The sequence below is a fragment of the Squalius cephalus genome, assembly GCF_949319135.1.
Source record: "Squalius cephalus genome assembly, chromosome: 9".
Taxonomy (NCBI): domain Eukaryota; kingdom Metazoa; phylum Chordata; class Actinopteri; order Cypriniformes; family Leuciscidae; genus Squalius; species Squalius cephalus.
Genome location: NC_137130.1, coordinates 43,510,904 through 43,529,712, shown reverse-complemented (window position 1 = coordinate 43,529,712; position 18,809 = coordinate 43,510,904). Strand labels below are relative to the sequence as shown.

The window sequence follows — 18,809 nt, the reverse complement described above, 5'->3', positions numbered from 1 at the left end:
TGCCCCCGACCATAGTGAAGCGGACTCCCCTGAAGCGGGGAGGAGATATCGCGAACTGAATCGCGTAGCCGAATCTAATGGTTCTCGCGACCCAGCGGGACAGTCTGGGAAGCTCTAGCCAGGCCTCCAGAAAGTGCACCAGCGGGGTCATACGAACCACAGACGTACCGTCGGTGGGGCAGCGAGGCGGAATGACCGGCACCGGCGAGGGTGGCATAGCGGCCCTGTGCGGGGGCACGGTCATAAACCGCATCCTGCCAGAGGAGGCCAGGGGAGGGCGCGCGTCCCACGGGGGCGTGCTCTGGCAGGGGTCTGGCGACAGAGGGGGGATGAGAGGAGCGTGGCCCGTGGGCGGCGCGTGCTGTCATCCACTGCCTCTTAAAGCTCAGAGAAAGAGCATCAGTCCTTTTAGAACAAGATTCTCCCCCAGCCCTCCACTGGGGGAAGGAGTGGTCCTGCTCCCAACTCCCCGAAGAACTGAGCCCTAACTCCAAGCTGCCCATCTCAGGAGTGCTGCTTAGCCAGGTGTTAGCCGGCTAAGGGGCAGAGACAGGCGGTGCCAGCCTCCAGCGACCTCCTCGTGCTCGGACCGGTGAAGGCTCGAGGGAAGGAGCCGCATGGAGGTGGCGTCGGCGGGAAGCGGACTAAGCAGACCACACCAACGGATGACCGTCAGTGCAGAGCCTCAGTCCGCTTCTGGAGTGATCGAAGACTGTTGGGCGCAGTCCTCAACCACACCGCCGACCAGGCTGCCCGCCTCAAGGGTGCTGCTTAGGCTGACATGGCAGTCTAAGGGGCGGAGAAGGGCAGCGCCACCCTCCTGCGACTTCCTCCTACTCAGAGCTGGTGAAGGCCCGAGGGGAGCAGCCGCATGGAGGGGGCCTTGGCGGGAAGAAGACTAAGGAGACCGCACGGATGGATGACCATCGGTACAGGACCTGAGTCTGCTTCAGGTGGCCGAAGCCACACCGCCAAAGAGCTCAGCCTGGGACATGGGGGAGCTGAGAAAATTAATTCTCAGACCCTACCACATCAACCTGGCTAAGCCCATGTCTGGACCACATAGTGGACATCACCTGACCCAGGATCACGCAGGTACCGATGTCGCCCGAGAGCGAGGTCAGTAGTGTGCGCGGCGGAACAACCAGGCCGGGCATGGGAGGCATAGCGTCCCAGCATAGGGGCGTGGTTAAAATTTTCCGCGTTCTGCCAGGGTTGGCCAGGGAAGGACTAGCGTTCCACTGCGGCTGGTTCGACAGAACTCCCGGGACAGCACTGCATCGAAGGCGCAGGCGACACACAGTACTGCATGACCGTGCCACGATAGTGACAGGGAACATACAGACCATGATCACCGTGCGATCGAAAGCAGCGAAGGCGGAGGACACCCGCGAGCAGCGAAAGTCACGTGGAGTCTCGCGCAGCGCAGGCATCCTGATGCACGTCCGGGAGAAGCTTACAGCGCTCGGGGGAGGGCGGGGCCACTCCAGCCGATGCTTTCAGCTGCCCGGGAAAGCATGGCTGACAGCTCTGGATCGGTCCCGGCCACGATGGCACTCCCGTGGGAGGCAACGCAGTCGAAACTTCATTTCCAGAGGAATCAAGCCCGCCTTGTGATGCTGTGAGTGCATGGTCTGCGATGTGGAGGGGGGTGTGGCCCGAGGAATTGACTCGTCGGTTGTTGTGCCACACCAAACCCTCAGATCACCCTGGCCACCAGCCAAAGTATCCCTTCTCGAGGAAGAGATAAATTGGGGTGTGGCAGAGGGGACTCTACTCACATGGAGATCATTGAGTCTTGATCTATAAACATCGCGATGGTCATGTTCCCGCAATGAAAACATGACTCATCAACGAGCGCTGCCAAGCGTGATTAAGCCCAACACGCAAAACAGCGCTCGCGACCGTTAGGCAGATGACCGCACAGTGCGCACACACATCCAGAAAATACACGGGCGAACCGTCTTGAAAAAGACGCGCCGCGTGCAGCTCTTTTAGAGAGTGGAAAAGCTCAGCAGAGTGCTGAAGCGCCCAGGGAGAAACACACTCACTGTCGGCAGATTACTGCACAAATCAGCAGCAGGAAATGCGATCTCGCTGGAAAGCGCCGTCACACAAACACACTGAAGAGCCGCTCGTCTCGAAGAGATTTGAGATGACACTCAAAAGGCTTGTGGAGTGAAGTACTGAACTTGGCTCCGAAGCGAAAACATATCTGCATTTGTGCAGCGTACTTCCTTATATACCCCCTGCGGCGGGCGGAGTTACGCTATGCAAATTCCGCAGACCCATGGCATTTCATTGCCATTGGCTCGTTTTATATACTCGAAGGTGAGAGGCTTTCTAGGCGAAACCCCAATCGTCGTCATCCGACGTAACTCGGAGTGACCACGAAAGGGAACAATAGGAGGAAACGCGCACGAGAATTGGAACCTTTTAAGGTTTCTCCCTCTCTTAATCGGACACAAAGTTCCTGCCAATGAACCAGCGTGGCAAGTGCTCTGTGAATTGAAGGACATTGTAGAACTTGCTGTTGCACCTTTTCACACTGAGGACTCAATTTGTTATCTAGACTTTAAGATATCAGAACACAGGACAGTATTTCAAGAAGTATTCCCTCATGAAAGAATTCTACCTAAACATCATTTCTTGGAGCATTATCCACGACTGATCCGTCAGTTTGGCCCGCTCGTTGCACTATGGACTATGAGATTTGAAGCCAAACATAGTTTCTTCAAAAGAGTAATACGTCATACAAATTGTTACAAAAATGTTTTGTATTCATTAGCACAAAGACACCAATTTCAGTCTGCACATAATCTGCACATCTGTAGGTTTCCTAAACCAGCCTTAGAGGTCAGTGAGGTATCAACACTACCCATTGATGTTATTAACGAAGATATAACATGGGCAGTGAAACAGAAGTACCCACAAATGGAGACTGTGAACCTTGCAAAAAGCGTTTTCTACAATGGTTTAAACTACAGGATTGGAATGGTGTTATCTCATGGATCGCTGGCTGGACTTCCAGAGTTTTGTGAAATTGTTCATATGATTGTTGAACAAGAGACCCTGCTTTTCATTGTAAAAAACTTGGATGCCTGGTACCTGGAACATTATCGAGCTTATGACTTGGTCACGTCTACTACTAGAGTGCTAAAGCTTGTTGGCCTGCATGAACTGACAGATCACTACCCTCTAAATTACTACATGGTTGGTGGACGGCGCCTCATCTCACTGAAGAGATACATCCATGCATAAGGGTTGTATAGGTGTGTGAATGGAATATATATTTTTACTGATTATCTTTTAAAAATACATAAATATATTAATTTAATGCTGAGCAGTATAAGATGTCCTTGAGCAAGACACTTACAGCCTGTGTGAATATAGTGTGTTTGGGTGAAATGTTGGTCGGAGGGGTTTATGGTGCAGATTGGCAGCCTTGCATTTGTTAGTCTACCCCAGGGCAGATGTGGCCAGAATAGTAGCTTACCATGTGAAAGAAAAATTATGTCAGTGTAGCATGTAAACCTGACACACAGGCTTGTAAAGCTTAAAGGGTTAGTTCACCCAAAAATGAAAATTCTGTCAGTAATTATTCACCCTCATGTTGTTCCAACCGCGTAAGACCTTCGTTCAATCTTCGGAACACAAATTAAGATATTTTTGATGAAATCTGAGTGCGGGATCACTCCTCCATAGGCTGCTAAGTGACTGAAACTTGCTGGCCCAGAAAAGTTATTAAAGACATCGTTAATATAGTCCAAGTGACTACAGTGGCTCAATCTTAAGTTTATCAAGCGACGAGAATACTTTTTGTGCGCAAAAACAAACAAAAATAATGACTTTATTCTACTATTCATTTCCTTCTCTCTGGGCCTCTAGTTGGTTCACGTAGTGTGTTTTTGCGCTGTGCGTCTGTGTTACACGTCACCACCACGCATCACACACATGACCAGCGTCAGCCAATAGTGTGCCTACGTGGTGATGTGTAACACAGACGCACAGCGCAAAAACACACTACGTGAACGTGAAATGTGGCCTAGAGAGTTTCCAATCCCCAAGTGTTCGTATGACACTGAACTGCAGTTAGAAAAAGGAAATGCAGAGTATAGGTCAAACAAGACGAGGTTTAAGCACAGTACAAAAACAAAGTCCGATATTCTGGAAAAGGTAGCTGAAGAAATATTCAAGTTCAAAGCTTACCCATCAGATGCTGACTTCAGTGAAGTTGCAGAAGCTCTAATCAAGAAGCATCCATGCCTTTCCGAACCTGGTTCGTACAATGGCTGCTATGGTTGGAAGCAGCGGTTTAAGACAAAAATGGGTAACTACCGAACTCAGCTAAAGGGCACTGGGTGTTCTGAGTTACTTGTAAATTCATTGAAGTCCAAAGCCCCAGAGGATGCCTTGCCAGCAAAAAAAGTAAAGAGACAAAGAGAGGAGAAGCTAACCATATACCCGACATTCCAACTGGAGAGACTCGAGAAAAACTGGAAAATGAGAGACACTCACTTTTAACAGAAGTAAAGAAACGAGACAATCGTGCAGTGGTAAAGGACAAAATGGCCAAAACCTTTTCACTGCGAAGACAAGAAATTGTGGAAAAGGAATTGGGAGTTGAAGAGTTGATAGAAAGATGGCCTGCATTGTTCACAGAGGATGAGGCATGTAATATTTTGAACTATAAGTAATGCCCTGTAAAGTAGAGGATACTAATGGCCTATTATAAGAAATCTGCTATGAAATATTACAATTTTGTTCAAAATGACATGCATTTAAAAAAAATTTGTTTGTAATTTTGTATTTCAGAATGTATCTCACATGTAGCTGTCATGTAATCATTCTTCTGTGTTTTGTTTTATTTCATATTTTTAAGATCAATGCTGAATTTCTCAGGATTACAACTGTTCCACTTCAGACAAGATTCCTGGCTTCTTTGGACAAGCACCACAGCAAGCTGATCGAGCTCTTCAGAAGGAAGGGAGGAGTTATCAGAGAGAAGACCCAGAAGATACTTAAAGTTCTTGATCTGGTATGTACTCAGGTATTGTGTATATATAGATAGATCTAGATTCGTTTGTAGGGGTGGGCGGTATGACCAAAATTCTGTTTCACAGTATGACTAATTTTATTTCACGGTAACGATATATTTCACGATATAGTTATTTATATATGTTGTTATTCTCGAAAAATCGACAAAAAGGGCTTTGTATAATAAATAATCGCAAATACTTTAGAAATTTTCTTTTTCTTTTATTTGGTAAATTATTTCTTTGGTAAACTATTTTTTGATACAGGATTATACATTCGCTTTAACAAGCAAGTTCTTCATTACCTCGGCAACCGCTCGTGTGTCATGCTGAATGCGAGTTTTGTGTTTAAAAAGTAACTATACATAAGACACGGAAAGATGCATTTAGCTATACATTATTTAAGGTTATTTCTATTCGTTACGATATTGATATACAAACTGTTGTCAAGTAAGCTTCATGCTTTCCCCCGTTGCGATCGTGCACTCCTCTAAACTGTAGCCTACGGGTGCCGCACTGCTCTAGTTGACTGCTGCGCCTTTTCCCCCGAAAATACCACGTTAACAACAACGCTTTAGAAAACTTAATTCCAGTGGTAATGCTGGAGTCCTAACAACACAGGGAAGGGCATCTGTCTTTATCAGGACATAATTCTACTGAACATAATTCTACATAATTACACTAAACAGGAATATTAACCTCCAAAAACACTGCACTGGGCTCTGCATTAAACAGTATCTTTCTATGTCAAACTTCAAAATATTTTTTTAAGATATTTTCCTATTAGTATTGTTAGATCGTTACCTTGTCAGCAAGTTGAATTCTCGCTGTATTTGTGAGTTTACAAACACACGAGAATCCATCTTGAACCGCTCCCGCCTTCATCGTTCGGACAGAACCAAAATTGGTTCTGGCGAAAAAGACACTATTGAAAAACATGTAACACAAACGCAGAACTTTTTTCAAAACTAAACAATGAATGGATTTGCAGTGTTCTTGATCCAATCAGCAGCAAATGCTGCTCCAAACATGCGAGTGTTGCTTGTTTTGTCACTTTTTTTTGGCATTTTTGTCGTGTTTTTGGGTTTTTCATCGCTCCTATTTTAATTGCTTTATTGCCATGTTTTTTGTCATGTTTTTCATCCCTCTTTTGTTGCGTTTTCATCCTCGTTTTTGTCGCCATTTTGATGCTTTTTTTTTAAAGCTTTTAGATTTGGGTGATGCCAAACTGGAAAACATGTGCTCGGTTTAGGTGGGGCTTAAGAGGTTAAATTTACATCACAGTTATGTCTTTTCATGCTACCTTTATACTTTAAGACCTCAGGTAAAGACCTAAATATGATCACAATTCAGGGCTCCAGACTGCGACCAAATGGTCGCATTTTGCGACCAAAATTTGAGAGTGTGCGACTGAATTTTGCATCCAGTCGCACATGTGCGACCAGTAAATTCCATCTCGTATAGTGTGTCGTAGTGGGCGACAACCGACGTCGCGTCTGCGATGCTTCACGACAAAAAGACTAGCATGTTTAATTTTTTAACGGTCCTCCATGATGGGTTCCGTCGTGAGTGAGTGAGCGAGTGAGTGAGTGTGCGCGCGCGAGAGTGTGTGTGAGAGAGTGAGTGTGTGTGTGAGTGTGTGTGAGTGTGTGTGCGCGCGCGAGAGTGTGTGTGAGAGTGTGTGTGAGAGTGAGTGTGTGAGTGAGTGAGTGAGTGTGTGAGTGAGTGTGTGAGAGCATGGTGTGTGAGAGCATGGTGTGTGTGAGTGTGCGTGTGTACATATATGTGCGAGTGAATGTGTGTGTGAGACGGCTCGCGATGACTGGTCGTAAAGCAACGTGTAGTCTGACATGTTTCTTGTCCACGACATGACAAGATTTTTAGGAGTCAAAATCGTGTAATCTGACACCGTGACTATCGTATTGTTGACCAAAACATTTTTGTTCATCCTTTAAAGATTGTCTCTATTTATAAAACTGAAAGTTTCAAGAAGTAGGAAAACTCAAACTTATTTAAAAAAAAAAAAAAGACTAAATTATCATTGTAAACAGCTGCTGAGGACGCGTATTGGCTATTTTCACTCCCTAATATCTATTTTGTTACTCATTTTGCTTTTGAATTAATATTAAGACATTATGAATGATAATTAAAGTTAACTTTATCTATACACCTCAAATTAAGCTCAGTGCTTTGTCATCCCACAGTGCTACCTAACACTTTCTGTAGAACTCAATGCGTCTGCCCTCAGATGTTAGTCTGGAGCCCTGTGATCTTAAAATAAAACTGCACCATAATTTCTGTATGTTAAGTCTTTATTATCAAAGCATTTGTCTATAATAGTTATTTAGGGGGAAAATGTGAAGGTGTGCGCCTAAATTTTCTGCTTGCGCTCCTAAAATTTTAAGTCAGGGGCTACAGCGCTCCTAATAAAAAAAGTTAGTCTGGAGCCCTGCAATTACTGTAACTCTGTCCCCAGCTTAGTCTTGTCCATGTTTCCGTTTTAAAATGTAAAAATATATATTTGTATGTGTGTGTACTCATCTAGAGCCTTGAAGTCAATATGAAAAGAGAGTGTCTGCTGAAGTGTCTAATTCTCTACTTCGGAGAAGACCTGGACCAACTCATTAAGGACTATCTGGTGAGTAGTTTTGCATGAATCCATAAGCTTTTATAATGATAAAGCACATACGCACAGATAAACTTTAAATTTGCTAGCCACGTGCTGCTGCTCTTTTTCTGCCATACGGCAGCGGGATAGATGCTTAGCAGTGTTTTATTCCAATTTTTAAATCACTTACTCGGCTAGCCCACAGAAACTCATGGACAATTCTGATTTGACACTTTGTGGACTGGTTGGTACAAAACGTATCCATTATATCTACTCTATCAGAGCAGGAGCAGCAGCAGCAGTCAGGGGGGGAGGGGGAGGGGGCGCGGTAGGATGCATCAGACACATTGCCACCCTTGCCCATGTGGAAGCAAAAGAAAATGTTGCTGGGAAAGTGCTAATTTGGTCATATTTTGATGAGAAAATTATTCTTTTTTTTTGCATCAGTTCATTACATTTTGAATTCGCTAGAGAACCAAAACCAAGTCATCAGCAGGGCGTTTTACTTACAATTTATAATCATCCTACTCGAAAACTTGCTTGTCTCTGGCAATCAGACGACTGTGAATCCTGAGTCTTGTGTATATAATATAAACCAGCTTAATCTCATCATCAACATTTTTTTATTTGATTTTGGGAACTGTCTGTGTCCTTTATGTCGGTACATTGGAAACTGGTTTCATCAGAATAACTTGTAGCTTGTCTTTTATCAGGTTGTCCAGAGGGATGAAGCTGAAACAGAGCTTGCAAGTTCCACAATGGCTGTGTTCGTCATCAGGGAAGAGGGTGATTCTCTCCAACCTCCACATGACATTGGTATAGTCATTGAAGGTGTGAAAGTCCTGAACAGGTTGCCATCAGTCGCACATGCATGTGCCATGTTATTTGGCCTAATTTATGTGCTGAACTTGAGCTATCCAGGTGAGCTGGAACACACCTTTGATGCACTACAAAAGTTATTTATGGAGATTGAACCAAAGAAAATGACGCGCAAAGTTCTCAGCCTCAGTGTTAAGCTGTGAAAGTAAAGTTGCAAAGAGAAATACATTTGAATATGTTGGTTCTGTTTTAGAGCTTGTACTCAAATACATTGCAAGTTAATGAATCACTGTTCAATGAAAAACACTTTAAACTGATGTTAAACTCAATTTATTGTGAAGTTGTTTTGTGGTATAGATATTTGGGCACATCGTTAACATATTCAAACTTTTAAACAGTTTTACAGTTATTAAAGGCTATTGCATTACATTTCTCAGGTTTTACATATTTTACTGTTTCATTGATTGGTAATGTGCTCAATATTGATGTGGGACTCTTAAGCACTTGTTTTTTATTTAATTTTTTTGTTAATCTAGCCAAGTTTGTACAGTGTAGAAACTGTATTGCACTTAATTGCTGTTACAAAAAAAGGTCAAACCATATTTACTGTCACAGCTGTTGATGTTACATGGTCTGCGAACATGTTTTAAAAGATGTAATTCTTGCAGAATTAAATTTCAGTCCTTTTGAAGTGAATTTTTGTGTCTTTATTTAAGGAAAGTGAGCTACAGACCGAAACAAGGTATTTTGTACAACAAAACTTGAATATGGGAGCAAATAATATTTACCTAAATTTATTGACTTTGTTATAATTAAAATTGATAGTTTGTTCTGAGTAAAAAATTCAACTTGAAAAAACCTAATCTAATAACTTGTAACAAAATTACATCAATTTTATTAGTTTTTTCCAAAGTAAAAATTCAATTTATTTTATTGAAACTGAAAATATTAGTTTTTCCAAAATGAAAAAAATAATTTGAACTAAAGCAAAATTTTGATTAACATCAAGTAAAAATGTATAGTTTCAACAAAATCAAAAAAATAATTTGAGAGAAACTAATTACATCTATTTAATTAGTTTATTTCAAAGTAAAAACTTCACTTGGATGTAATTGTAAATGTTAAGTTTTTCTAAAATAAAAACACTAAGTTGTATCAAAGCAAAAAAATTACACATGTTCTTTGTAACAAACAATATTATTACTTTGGGTTAAAGTAAAACGTTGTGTTGGAAAAAATTTAAATGTTGGTTTGACGTTAAATCAAAATTTACGGTTTTAGCTAAGTCATAAATACAATTTGTGAAAATCTTAAAAAATTAGTTGTAACAAATTACATCAATTTTTTTAAGTTAATCCAAAGTATCATTTTTTTCAGTGTAGTAAATCGCCATCGCCTGCTTTCAGATGGAGCGGGATTTACTACACAGAGCCGTAGTTCACTGACAAGCTGAGCCATATCGCATTAAATATTGCAGGCGATACGTCCGTGATATTTAATGCGATATGGCTCAGCTTGTCAGTGAACTACGGCTCTGTTTTAAATGCCGCTCCATCTGAAAGCAGGTGATGGCGATTTACTACTAATCAAGGAACCGGCTTTACTGACGAGATGCGCATAACAATGCCATGCAATATATCGTCCAGCCCTAAAACAAACTACTTGTAAAACATCTTTGCAACTACTTCTTGTAAATATCCAGTAAGGATCCATCATCCTTTTTCTTTAGGATAGCTGAAGCTGTAGGCTCCTGCACACAAAACCCCCTGCAAGTTTCAGCAAACCTTTTCGGACTGTCCTTTCTTTTAAAAGATGACCTCAATGTATTGAACAGATCTGGGTTAGTTGCTGAAAGTTCTGCAATTGGAGCCTGAAACACAATAGTATTGCGATCAACCCCAAGCCTTGTATATGCTTCGGCTTTGCTGATGCGTTCCTTTTTAATCTTTTCCAACACCATGTTGTAGCGGCGGATGGAGTCGTCAGGGGTTTTGACTGTAGAACAAGAGAAAGCATTAATGGTTGAATCCAATTAAATCAGACCAGCCTAGTAATAGTGCTGTACTACAGTTCACAGTTTTTACATTTGCTTAATCAAACAAAAATAAGCAAACATTACATTTCCGTTCACAAACGGAGCTAATAAACAATTTGTCATAGAGGAGAACCGTCACAGTTGTAACACATTTTTGACAGGTCTTTGTTCTAACTTGGTTTACACAAAAACAATGGGGCTGAAAAGCTGTGAAATTCAGGTACAAAGGAATCATACACAACTACTTTCAGGGGAGTGATCACCACTGCAGTGATGGCGATTTGGTGTACTTCTGGGATTTGCCAAATTAGTCAATATTAGGAACCATTCCAAACCAGTTAGTTGGGAGGGGAACTAGATCTGTGGCCATTTGTTTTTTAATTGTCAAAAATAACAACACACGGTGTACTGTGGAATCAGCTAGAGAACATAGTGATTGAAAAGTGTGTTAAAAGTGTTTATATACATTTTTTACCTACTGGCCAATTAGAGACTGACCACTGCATCAATTTGAGTATGACTTACTGCATACCTCTTAGTGTTTTGCTCATTTTCTTGGCCTTTTTGGGCTTTGACTTTAACTTCTGCTTGACTTTCTTGGGCTCTGGGGACTCGGAATCGGGCTCAGAATCCGATGAGGAATCAGAGGATGAGGAATCGGTTATATCTGACTCCGGTTTCCTCTTTCCAGGTGCCTGCTCTATAGGTGGGATATTACTGGCCACATCTACCCCCTTCTCGCTTCTTACGGCAAGAGCTGTGAAAAGAGAATAGGAATTGTTTGACAATGGTGTTATGACAATCAATCATTTTTAAGCTGAAATGTCCTCAAATTAGTTTTACCCTCTTAAAGTCTCTCTCGGAGGAAATCTCGATCCTCTTTCAGAATGTCAGTCAACCCATTCTTTTAAGGTGGCAATCTCGGTCTTTTGGCCTTCAATAGTTTGCCTAGCCTCCTGCAGAGCTGTTTGCAGAGTGGTGTCTTCTATAATAAATTAGGACCTCATAATTAGATATGGTTAAGCATAGAGTTGAGCCGGATACTCGGCTGAAACGAGTATCCGGTACGGATAAAGCACTTTTGTCGAGTACGAGTATTATACGAGTAATACGAGTCAATTATCTGTGCTCGGATTTAAAAAAAAAGAAAGTTATGTTGAGATTAGGGCTGGGTGATATATCGATATAAAGAATATATATATTTTAAATGCGATATGGAATTAGACCATATCACATATATCGATATAGTTCAAATTTGCGCTGTGATCCTTGCTCCAAGCAAGCTGCTGACCCGGAGCTCTCTGCACTGCTCCCCGCGCCCGCGCCCGCGCCCGCGCCCCCGCCCCTCCTTTTCCACTTTGCGTGCGTGTTTAGAGCATGTTATGTTATAACATGAAATAAAGTCTTTCACCTCAGACAAACGGACTTTCTTGTCCTGTCAGCCGTTATACTGTAGTCGTAGCGCACACTCAATTGTGCGCGCTGTATCGCCTCACTGTATATAAAGTGCAGAAACTACGAGCATGCAACGCCGTTACGTTGTAAATTACACGAAATAAAAGTAATGCAGGTATGATTTTCATTCTATTCACCAGGAGCAGTTTCCATGTTTCATTAACAGTTCTTGTTAGTATTGTGTATTCAACATGGTAACTGTCGTTTCCATATTAACCCCAAAATGCCACTATTTTTCTTTGTGTTATTTTTTATATTTTTAAATGACTGTAGTGGCTCATACCAACATTGTTTTAACAAAAACTAGTTTGGGACTGCTATTTAAAACCTTTAGCATAGGCCTAAGGTTTATTTATTAGTACTAGTCTTTACTATTAGTCATATTCTCACAATTTATGTTAAGTAAAGGGGGACAGTACTTGTGTGTGTGTTAACAAATTTTGAAAAAAATAAAACATGAAAAATAAAAAATATTGGGATATATATATATATCGTATATCGAAATTCAGCCTAAATATATCGGGATATGGCTTTTGGTCCATATCACCCAGCCCTAGTTGAGATGAAAAACTCTTGTTCATTACATTTTACTTCATAATTGCAACAGCATGTGTTGTATTCATTGTTGCAAAACTTGTTCTGTAGTTCGTTTGTTATCGTGATCAAAACCATTGCTCAATGCTGATGCTGTCATGTAAATAGTTTTCTAATCAGCAATAAATATAACAATTTCTGATCAACCCATATCAATTGCATGCTTAAAATAACATACCGGTTAAAGCCCCACCCATTTCAAGTCAACCCGACCCACTTCCGGGTTAAATCCCGCCTACTTCTGGGCTAGGCCCCGCCCAGTCCGAGTACAGATACAGATACAGATAATTCATATGGTTAACAGATACAGATACAGATAATGCTGTACTCGCTCATCCCTAGTTAAGCAGAATAACACATTTTAAAATATTAACACTTTCTATCTATGGAGTTAAATAGCAAGTAAACAAAGCATCATAAAAAGCACATGAAAAGCAATACTGAGATTTAAAAAAATAATAATAATCACATGCTTCAAAGTTATGTAAAATGTAGTTGACTCTGAAACTTACCGGTTTCTTTAGCATTTTCATCTACAGAGGTCTGTGGATGATCCCACAGAGGTGAAAGCACTGTAAAGTTTCAATGACAGATGTAAAATTTAATTTAGCTACAGATGGCAAGTCACCTGTTTGACACTCAACTAAAGTCATCACCTTCATTTATATAGCGCTTTTTACTATACAGATTGTTACAAAGCAGCAAAACTAAACACACAAAACAGCTGTAACTTTAGCAAAAAGTCTCCAACAGATGTATTTAGGAAATTCTGAAAGGTACAAAATTAAAACCATTACTATTACACATCCAACCACCTCTTCTTATCGGATAATGCTGTGTGGTGGGGATAAACTAAAGATACAACCACAATCACATAAACTCTTTTTTTGTATTCAGTATAAGACAAGCCATGCAATATTGAGAAAAGGCATTACACACTTGACATTGCACACTTGCTTACCAGGTTCTTCAGCTTTTTCTGCTGCAGAGGTCTGTGCTTGGTTCCACAGAGGTGAAAGCACTGTAAAGTTTCAATAACAGATAACATTTTTAATTTATTAACAGATGTCAGTATTCTTTTTAGCGAGTGATGTTTGCTGGGCAGCTCAACTGCTTGACACTCAACTAAACACAAAACAACTGTATTTTTCCATTTATATTTAAATCTCTGGCACTGGAAATTTTTTAGAGGTACAAAACTAAAGATACAACCATCATGTAAACTCTTTTTTATTTATTTAGTAGCCTATAAGACAAGCCGAATAATACTGAGAAAAGGCAGGAACAACATACATTACAGGCAAATTTATATTTCTAAAAGTAAAATAAAATAAAAAAAGTTTTAAAAAGTGATTTAGTAAACCCACCCTTTTCAGCCTTCTTGACTCTTGCAGATTTCTTTGCCATGTCTTGTGGAGACAGCAGCACGGACGCGTCTGGGTGGAAGATTAAAGAAGATGAAGAGAACAATATCAAAACAGCAATTTATAACACTTTTCATTTAGTTGGTGAAAGGGAAAGGAGAAAGCGTTGGGAGGATAACATGAGCCTAAGCTGTTAGAAGATGCATTTTATTTGTCACTCAATTAACTGGTACTTACAATCTATTGTAAGTAATTACATTACTGATATAGCCTATTATTTTCTATTACTCCCAATTTCATCTATAAATTTCAGCTTATATTACCATGGTATAGTAGCCTGGTTAATAAACCAGACCCTTCTCAGTTGAAACTGAGTGAAGGGTCTGGGGAAGCTATGTAGACGAATCATTTCCAAACGGGCGTCACCAACCGACGTAGCTCAGCTTGATTGACAGGTGATCTGACCAATCATACTTCGCCATCCGCCATTTTGTCCGACAAAGCAGTCAGGAGAGTAGATTAACATAGGAGGATTTGAACTTGAAAAACGGAGTGTACTGACGCCTTTCCGTGGTTAAAACAACATTCCTTCTTATGTTTGTTCATGTTTATTTGAGGCTATAAATTAACTAGAAGGAAGAGATGATCGGTTCACAAGAACAGCTTTAACTGATGCTCTACAGCGATCTGTCACGGCACATTAAAGAGCAACAAAACGGTATTTATTGTTTAAATTTCTTTTAAAAAATTACCAAATTTGAAAGCTGAGACTTTGTTTAATATGTTTAATATCAAACGTAACCGAAAAGTAGCCTGCTCTGTCCTGTCTGCCAGCGTGTTGTCAGTCTCCTCTCTGCTCCGCGATGTATTTTTCACTGCGTGAGAACTCCTTCTGCGTCGCTGCGCTGTCGTCATCATGTAAATCCCTCCCCCAACGTTTCCGATTGGTGCCGCGATTTCAGCGGCACAGTAATGAGTTTGAATGGGCTCTTCTCCAGACTATCCTGAAGAGAGAATTACAATTCGCCGGAAGTAGTCTGGGTTTTCCCAGGCTAATGGTATAGTTAACATGAATACAAATCTTATTCAGATTTGTAGACTAATGCCAAGTTCACATTACATGATTTAAGCCCGATTTACAAGTCACCAAGCTCACCGACAAAAGCCCTTGATCAGAGGCAAATCACCAATCTGCATTCTGCATGGTCTCAAATTCATTATTTCACTATATTTTTGTATATAATTGTATTAAATAGATCTCACTGATAAATTAAAAATCATTGATATTGATATTATTGTTATTGATTAGCGTTGTTAAAGGCCATGTTGCAGGTTAACAACCACTGTCGATTAATGGGTACATAAATCACTCAAGATATGTATATCATTTTTAAAATGTCCCAAAAATGGCCTTAACCCTCTGAGGTCGGCAAACGCGCCGGCGCGTTTTGCTGGATTTTCTCCACATTGTAGCACTATAAACTTAAATTACTCCGTCATTTATGGTCATACAGAAAAAAGAAATATAAAAAAAGAATCTGTGATATTTCTACTTTTGTATGTGTCCACTTACAATCAAATCAAAACATTGTGCTTTTGTAAAATAAAGAATATAAACAGGGTGTGCGTTCTGCCTCTCCGTCGCGGTGAACTTTTTTTTCTTGAGCACGTCTATAAACTGAAACAAAACTCAGCGAATACTTGTCACACATTTATGAGCCATACACCTTTATAAACATTTAAGTGTGTACTTTTAAATGATCGGGTTCAAAACGAAAACAAATATTTTCTGTTTAAGTAATTTGTATAAAACCAACAAGATGTCCAGCTTCTCAAACGCTTGCTCATTACAGTTAATTTGGCCACGCCCACTCGCGCAAAAGATATTCACATGCAAATCTCCACATGGAACGCGAACGCGCTCGTTACCTCAACACCAAAACACCAAAACACTTCACTTCACTTTTCGTCGAGTTTGAAAGACGCGCCTGAGCTTACATTGGATTTAGGCTACCTCAGAAGAAGAAGAACGCAATTTGAAGACAAGAAAGATTTAAGGTAAGAAATTCTTACATGTTTGTTATTGTTGCATAAATGTCACGTTGCAGTTGAACTGTTGCTAGATATATGGGGAATATTATAATATTTAGACCCGTGTTTACTGTTAGGCCTACTGTGTTTGTGGCTATATGGTCAAACGTAGATATGTATATGGTAACCATAATGTTTTATATTTGAGCGCGATCGCGTTTGAATGTATCAGATTTTGCAGCGCGATCGCGTTTGAATGTATCATTTGAAAATTTGAAAAGCAAAACACACCAAACGGCTTCATGTTTTTACTATTATCTCATTTCATATCATCATAACGAATGGAAACATTTGAAGTAACATGATAATCAATATATTTTTCTCTAGCTTGGTTGTTACTGAAATATTTTTATTATTATTTTACCCAGCACTGCGCATAGCCTATGCCTACAAGGCACAACAAACCTGGTGTTCATTTACTATATATTGTTGGAAACATTGTGTGTGTGTGTGTGTGTGTGTGTGTGTATTTTGTGAACTTTAAAAAGCAATTTTAACCAGAAAAATCTAATATTTATTTCCAAAATCGTGCAGACCTTTCTCTTGATATCAGTATGTTCACTTTTTTTTCAGGGCCCAGATGAGTCCTACCGACTTCAACATTCACATGAGTCTCTGGAACATGAACATGGTAAAGTGAAAATCAAACACCTTGGAAATTGAAGGTATGTACAATGTTTTTAGGAATGGCACAAAGGTCTCTGTCTTTCAATAAGTGCTTTTTTGCCATTTGTTGTGTCTATTTGGATTATGTTGTGTAAATAAATCCAAACAATTTAAAAGCCATTCTTTTTTAAATCTCCTCATTTACAGTATTGTGCAAGGTTGCTCAGAATGATGGGCCCTGATAAGCTCCTAATAGGGCCATTAGGGAGGTTCTTTGTCTTTCTCAGGTGAGAAAAGCCTTACATATTAATGAGGTAATCCGCCCCTTCGCATAAGGCTTATTCACACAAAACACGTCGTAAAAATTTTAAATCAATATATTGTCTTCTCTGAATGAGCAGTCAGGGTGATTTTCACATAGTTTTGCAGCAAATATTCTAGGCTACGTCATACAATTTTCAAAAGTCTTGTGAAGAAATAATCAGTAGGGGTTTCATGGCCTTATTTCAGTGAGAATTTTTTTTTGTATTTTCACAAACCACGCATAAATGTCATTATCTCAAAACTACAAACTTTTACATACATGCTGTTGATATATTATTGTAGCAGAGTTTGTGCTGAATACAGTGTAATTAGACTTTAGCCATGAAAATGTCACAAGTAACAGAAATAACCAGAAATGTCAGAGCATGTCAGAACACCTCCAGGGCCCAGAAAACAGCTCAGACCTCAGAGGGTTAAAGACCAGTTTTTTACGTTTTTGGTATTAACGGTTTTTTTACGCAACTCGGTGATGACGTCACGTTGGGGAGAAGTGGAGGAAAGCTAGCCTCAGCCTAGTATTATGGTGCGTTCAAAGTCATCTCGTATAGATCGTATTTACGAGTTGAACGCAATTAAACGCCACCACAATGTCGTAAATACTTAATAATTAAATGCATGGTCCGAGGAGAATGAGTGGAGAGTTGGTGAAGTGTTCTGGTGAGTTGCTATCATTTAACAACGCAGCAATGATCACTGGAGGTATAGTCTACGAGCAGCAGTGCACAATAACGACACTTTTTTTTCTTTTCATCTACAAATAGAATCAAATAGGCATCATGCTAGCTATATGGGTGTTTCTAAGCGTTTATCTCTTCCTCCGGTGAAAATGTTGTTGCAAACGTAGCCGCCGCGTGTCTGTCGCTGTGTTTAGCAGGTGCTTGTGTGAGTGGTGCCGTCCCATGGAAACTGCGTTGGAAAGCTTGTGCTGTTACGTTAGGGAAGTGAGTGTGTTTTGGTCGCTGGTCGAGGAGCTCACCCCGCACCAGATGTGACGTGCCTCACTCAGCATCAAGAGTTTTTACACCCAGCACAAACACAGTAGTTCACCATTGTCAATCTACCTAACGTTATATATTTCTATATATTTATCTATCTAGCTGCTAGCTATCTATGCTATTGCTAACGTTATGCTATCTGGCTGTCTGCCTATCTCTCTATACTAGCCTATCTATCTATCTATTTATCTGTCTGTCTGTCTATCTATATCTATTTATTTATCTATAATCTGCGCTAACGTTATCTGAATACTCTCGTCTGCTACTCGTCTCTCTAGTCACTCTCAATGCGGGCCGCGGGCTTTGGTAAATTCTCTCCCCAACGTGACGTAATGACATTGTGGGGGAAAGGAGAGTCGTTGCAAACCGCTCTACTTTTTCGTATTATATTCCGCTTTGTGATACCCAACGACATAAAATACAATGGATAACAGTTTAAATGTTTATTACCAACAAGTAAATAGCACAAATTCGATGAAAAAAAAAACCTGCAACACGGCCTTTAAAAAAAAAATATTTGGCTAACACTGCAACAGTTACATTATACCATTAAGTTACCATTGCTAAGTGTAGCTTTGTCTACATTGATTGTAAGTTATAATGTAACAGTCTATGCCCAGGACTAAGTTAACTAGCAAACAAGGTAAATAATAATGTTATGGTTAATTGTAACAGTTACATGAGCGAAAAAACAAAACAAACAAACAAAAAAAAACCCCACTTTTGCAGCCGATTACTAAACTGCCATTAAAGAAGGCTAACGACAAAGGCTAACGTTAATCAATTAGCTTGCTAGTAATTGCGAGCCAGCTGCCTGGCTATGAAGTAACGTTAGTGGATACATTTCAGACAAAACCAACTTAATGCATACATCAATATTGA

General features: G+C 40.3%; 2 protein-coding genes across 4 annotated transcripts in view; one reads left to right on the top strand and one right to left on the bottom strand.

Annotated features, from left to right (window-relative positions):
- LOC307164986 (uncharacterized protein) overlaps positions 1-18,809 on the bottom strand; it is a 145,875-nt gene that overhangs the window by 105,638 nt on the left and 21,428 nt on the right. The window lies entirely within an intron of this gene.
- On the top strand, positions 4,832-9,094 carry LOC307164732 (uncharacterized protein). The gene is made up of 3 exons (XM_079881793.1): positions 4,832-5,038; positions 7,582-7,674; positions 8,358-9,094. Exons 2-3 carry the CDS (start codon positions 7,597-7,599, stop codon positions 8,664-8,666), a joined length of 387 nt encoding a protein of 128 aa, XP_079737919.1. The 5' UTR covers positions 4,832-5,038; positions 7,582-7,596; the 3' UTR covers positions 8,667-9,094.

Bases quoted from the DNA above. Each gene is read 5' to 3' on its own strand.
- LOC307164732 (XM_079881793.1), top strand. From the start codon at position 7,597: ATGAAAAGAGAGTGTCTGCTGAAGTGTCTAATTCTCTACTTCGGAGAA. The intron at 7,675-8,357 runs GTGAGTAGTTTT...GTCTTTTATCAG, and splicing joins AACTCATTAAGGACTATCTG to GTTGTCCAGAGGGATGAAGC.